Source organism: Impatiens glandulifera, unplaced genomic scaffold (genome assembly GCF_907164915.1).
Source record: "Impatiens glandulifera unplaced genomic scaffold, dImpGla2.1, whole genome shotgun sequence".
NCBI lineage: Eukaryota > Viridiplantae > Streptophyta > Magnoliopsida > Ericales > Balsaminaceae > Impatiens > Impatiens glandulifera.
The window spans coordinates 4,842-10,656 of NW_025918998.1; the positions used below are offsets into that span (position 1 = coordinate 4,842).

Below are 5,815 nucleotides of genomic sequence, written 5' to 3' on the forward strand. Positions count from 1 at the left end.
CAGAAATAGAGTTCTGATAATGCTGAAATAGAACAGAAGGAAAATAAAGAAAATTCTCAGAAAAAAACTAAAATGACATAAAGTATTCAGGCAGAAGTCAACAAAGATGGAAAATGGAGGGTTGAATATAATAAAAGGGCTAATCTCTACCGACTAAATAATCAAATTTCGAAATTGCTATTTCATGCGAAGAAAGAAGAGATTGTTTTTAGCAAGGAAAAAACTTAACAGTTTATAGCCCAACTTAATATTCAATACCTTTAGAACTGGAATTTACTTAAAAAAGAAGAATATGATAAGATAGTTAGTTGGTGTGTAGAGACAATGCGGGAGCTAATGAAGTGCCCAAACACCAATAATTACACTATCAGAAGTAACTCCAGTTGGAAAGTAAATGAAGTTTGGAAGAAAAACACTGAACAGAAAGTTGAAACTCAGGTACAATATAAAGGCAAAATTTACTTGGGGGATTTTAAACCAAAGGTTGAGATTCTCAAATCTCCTTTTGAGTTTAAATTATCCCTTGAAGTTGAAGAGAAATGCATTAAAGACTGGGAATATGTAGTTGTTGGTAACTATATAGGAAAAAATCGTGTATCTTTCTTGGTCACTAAGGATGTCTTGCTATAGTAATGAGAGAACATTGGACTGGAAAAAGGTATCTGCAAATATCAATGATCTTATTTCCTAAAGTTCAAGAAGGGAACAAATTTGGAGAATATTCTGGAGTTGGGGCATACTTATGTTGGGTCAAACTTCATGAAGCCGGAAAGATGGTCTGAAGGATTGAACCTACGTAGAAAATCGAAAGAAACAACTCAAATTTGGTTCAAACTAAGGAACATTTTGGCTCATATGTACAATGCAGAAGCACTTAGTCATTTTGCTAGTCTACTAGGAAAACCATTGTATATGGACTCAATCACGGAAGAAAGAGAACACATCACATATGTTATGATAAACATTGAAGTGCACCCTAGAAGTACTCTAACAAAAAAATGACGGTTATTGACAGAAGAGGTAAGCACACAATCATGGATATTTCATATGAATGGAGGCCAAACAGATGTGCATTCTGCAATACTTTTGAACATGTGAGTAATCAATGTGAAAAAACAATTAAAGAACAACATAAGATCTTGAAAGTTCAGCAACACAATTATAGCCTAAAAGTTCAGGAGCAGAATGAGAAAGTTTAGGAAAATAAAATTGAAGAATCATGAACTGGAAAACTTCTAGAGAAAACTAAAGATGAAGAAGAAGATGATGAAAATGTTGTGGATTCAAAAGAATGAGAAGATGAAAAATTAGAGGAAGGAGAAGATAAAGAATCAGATAAAGAAGAAGAAATAGAGGGTGAAAATGAAAAAGAATTAGAGGAAGAAAAATGTGAAGAATCAGGAGGATGAAAGAAATGGAAAATTAGCAGATGGAAGTGATAGAAAAGCAGTGGAGAAAAGTGAATAGGAGACTATAAAAGTAGATCGAAACAACTCAGGCAAAGTTAAAGACATTAAATGCGCAACTCAAAAACAAACATCATCATATGCAATAGTTTGATCAGTGATAGTAAAACCTAGAGTCAAATAAGTGAGGATGCGACATAAATATAATTGCTAGAATTCGAGGAATGCAAATTGGGTTTTGAGGAATGCAAATTGGGATTCTAAAGTAGAGTAAGAGTAGTCAAAAAGGAAGTTCACACCAGAATCAGAATTTTAAAACTGTAGGCCTTGTATGCTTTTGTTGTTTTTTACTATAATTTTTGTGTGTTTGATATTTTCAATAAGATACTCTAGGTCGTTGTTTGTCATCTTTTAATCAAAGATAGAGATTGCCTAACTTTAATTTTGACCCTCTCTCACTTTTGAGATTTTTAATGAAATAACGTTAAGCTGTTTTCCAAAAATAAAAAAGAAATTTATTTATTATCTATTTGGGTACAAAATAAACAACTTGTATACATTTTTGTCTAATTTAATTAATTTAGTTTATATATATATATATATATATATATATATATATATATATAAATTGGTCAGATTTTGTTTAATTAATAGGTTATGTATTGAAATTTTAATCATTAATTTAATAAAATCGATTATACAAAATGACTATTATTAACCATAAATAAAAGAAAAGACTATTAGAAATGAGTTTACCAATAAGAATTAATTGTAAAATGAAGGTTTTGATACCTTTGAATGAAAAACTATATAATTGAAATGCATAAAATATTATGGGATAATTTTTATTAATTAAATACATATGTTATAGTATATTTAAATTTACTATATCATACTAAATTAATTATTGTTGATCAATTTTTTTTAATAAATAATTAATTATAAAAAATTAAAATATCAATCACTCTTCCAGATAAGTACAATATATTTTTATTTCATAATAATTAATAATGGATTAAGAAAATCAAATCAAACTATTATAAAAGAATCTCTGCTAAATAATTAGATTGTCATTACAAATAATATAAAATAACATCTATAACATTTAAACAATTATATTGTTAAAAAAATACGATAATTTTTTTTAAAAATAATTATATCATATATATAATCATTATTTATTCATTCAAGATTATTATAAAGATATAAAAATTGTATGATAAAAAAATTATAATAATTTGAGACACATATATCTAAATTTAAAGTTTAAGACTCATTTAAAAAAATACACAATGTTGAACTACAAATAACAATTGGGCTATTAAAACTTTCTATTAAAACAGGTCATAAAAGAGAAAATATTTCAAGAATTAGAAAAAAAAAATCAAAAGTAAAAGAAAGATGTTATTATAATGTCTAGTTATTGTTTAATCAATCTATATTTAAATAGTAAGGAACTTAGGAAACCATTTTTAATATAAACTCTTTAATGGCTCTCAAGAAATATAATATTAATATTGTTTTTTCAATATTTCTAGTAACCTTGATAACATGGCAATTTATATACTATGTTTCTGGGACAACAAAGAGTTCAAAGGGTTTAAAGCACCAGGACACTGTTCAAACCATAGTGGGTCATTATAATTCTTGTCCAATTCTAAATTCAATGTATATATGGATTATTTATCATCTTTATTATATTTTCTTATATCATTTATTTTGTAGGGTGATGATGTGATTGATTGTGTTAACATGAATAATCAACTTGCATCCAACCATGGTCCTATAGTTGATAATACTAAAGATTTAAAGGTATTATTAATTTTGTTTTATTGATTGAATTTGTCAATTTTATTTTAAAACATTTAGAAATGTAGTGAAGCTCGGTTTGAACGGAAAAAATGTTAATAAATTTGTTAATATATATTAAGATATATTTTAGAACAATATTTCATCTATTCAATATTCATATGAAATATTTGATTCTTTCTTTCAAACATAGTTTGAGTTCCCGATCTAGTAAAATACTATAATGCATTAATATATACTAGGAAAAAGAAAAACAAATTAATCTTATACAAATGTTTGATAATTCAAATTCAACTAGACGGAACATAGCTCTTACTCCATCGAAATCAAAATGGAATCAATATCCAATGGACAAATATCTCAAGAATGGCAAAAATACGGAAAATGCCCAGAAGGAACTGTTCCCATTAGAAGGAGTACAAATTCTATCACTCGCAAACACCCTTCGCCTCATTTCAATAGTAGCTTATTTTTAAACCCTTACGAAGAGGTGCACGAGGTAATCAAAGAACTCAACTCAACTTTCATTTAATAAAGCATTCAAACCTAATAGCATTATCAATACAAAATATAACTTCAAAATTAAGCGATATATATTTAATTTTTTTATAGTATAAAGATTATTACCAACCTACAATAATTGCACTTTAGAAAAAATATTAATATTGTATATGTTGATATTTTATATCATTCTTTCTATTGTTCATTAAAGTACGCTGTAGTCCAAAGTTATGGTCGCTTATTTGGAGTGCAACGTTTACGGTATGGAAACCTGAAGTCGAGCCTAATGAATTTAGTTTAGCTCAAATATGGATTACTTCGGGAAATGGTTCAAACACAAATACCATTGAAGTCGGATGGATAGTAAGTATAAAAATGTTTCAACGTGAGAATTTAGAAATTATAGTAAAGAAATTAACCAGTTTTATTTTTGTTGTTGTTGATACTACCCAAGGTTTATCCAAGAAAATATGGTGATGATCAACCAAGATTATTCATATTTTGGACAGTAAGTAAGACATTTTTTATAGAATTATTTAAAATAATTTAACACAATTAAATATTATTTCACTACTTCTCTCTAAATAACATTACTTAAGTCATTAATCAAAATACTAAAATATCAAATATTTTAAATAATATTTTTATTTATTTTGTCATTATATATTAATACCTCCAAAATTTTTTACCCAAAATTTCTAATATCTTTAATATTATCACCGATCATTACGTTTTATATAATACATGTTATTTAAAAAATTTGAATCCGAACAAGCCTTAAGTGGGTGTGTATGTTAGGATTAATTAATTTAACCAAAAATAATCGTTAAATTGATAGAATTGTTTTATTTTTTATATAGGCAGATAATTACAATACTGGTTGTTATGACCATGATTGCGCTGGATTTGTACAAATTGATTTCAGCATTCAACTTGGTCAACCCATTTTTCCTTCCACTCTTGGAGGGCAATTAACTTTCCTAACAGTTATGGTCTACAAGGTAAATCTGACTAGTATTTTGAAACCATTCAAACGTATAAACTTTTAATAATTAATTTATTAAGTTATAACAAAAACAACTATAATATTTGATTCATTTGAAAAAAAAAGTTAAAATGTCTCAAATGGGAGCCTTAATTAATAGTTATTGGGCCATTTCAATTTAAATTATAGAGAATTATAATTGAAAAAATAAAACTGTATTTAATTGAAAATCTAAACCAGAAGATTGACTGATGGGTTGCGGCCTAATATATATTAATTATTTTTTAACAAATCTTTTTTTTACAGGATGGTGTGAATGGACACTGGTGGCTAGATGTAAATGGTATTCTCAGAGGATATTTTCCTAAGTATATCTTCACTTCATTGAGTGAATATGCTGAAAGAGTGGATTTTGGTGGAGAGATTCTTAATAAAGAAAATGAAGGTCACCACACAACTACTCAAATGGGAAATGGACTATATCCCAGTGAAACTAGAGCAAGTGTTATATCTCTAACTAGAATATATGACCAATACAGAAATCCAGTTGAAGAAATGCATGAAGTTTTGATCACAGCTGCTCAGTGTTATGGTGCATATATTTTCAGTAATGCTATATCTTATGGAGGACCCGGTTATTCTGCAATCTGTCCTTAAATTATATTATTTTGATGTAATGTCCTGCAATATCAAATAAGGTGATTAATTCATTTTCATTGATAATAAAAATAAATATAGATATTGTTAAATTACAAACTCCCCAGCTCTCGCACCAACAACGTTAACTTATTACAACTTATTGATACAATTTTTCTAAGCACTAAATTGACAAGTAAATATATATTTTTTAATATATATATATATATATATATATATTTTGTTGGTGCGAGAACTCGATATATATAGAGATAGATAGGTCTTCAATCGATACAATAACAATATTATATGAAACCAAATTAATAAAATTTTATATTTTAAAATTAAAAAATAATAATAATAGTTTTATAAATTACATAATAACTTATTTTTTATTATTTTTTAAAACACATTCTAATTAATAACTTCAGATATATACATGTGTATAATATGTTGAAGAGCTTGTATTATATTGGGT

The 5,815-nt window shown here is 26.7% G+C and overlaps 1 protein-coding gene across 1 annotated transcript; it reads left to right on the forward strand.

Moving 5' to 3' along the window:
• Positions 1-324: 324 nt before the first annotated feature.
• On the forward strand, positions 325-5,358 carry LOC124917304. Its single transcript, XM_047457761.1, has 5 exons — positions 325-438; positions 584-658; positions 3,132-3,218; positions 4,577-4,717; positions 5,008-5,358. The coding sequence occupies exons 1-5, from the start codon at positions 325-327 to the stop codon at positions 5,356-5,358; spliced, it is 768 nt and encodes a 255-aa protein (XP_047313717.1).
• The last annotated feature ends 457 nt before the right edge of the window (positions 5,359-5,815 follow it).

Coding starts and splice junctions, on each gene's coding strand:
- LOC124917304 (XM_047457761.1), top strand. CDS start 325: ATGCGGGAGCTAATGAAGTGCCCAAACACCAATAATTACACTATCAGA. Junction 3,219..4,576: donor ATAATACTAAAGATTTAAAG/GTATTATTAATT, acceptor TTTTTTATATAG/GCAGATAATTACAATACTGG. Junction 4,718..5,007: donor TAACAGTTATGGTCTACAAG/GTAAATCTGACT, acceptor TTTTTTTTACAG/GATGGTGTGAATGGACACTG.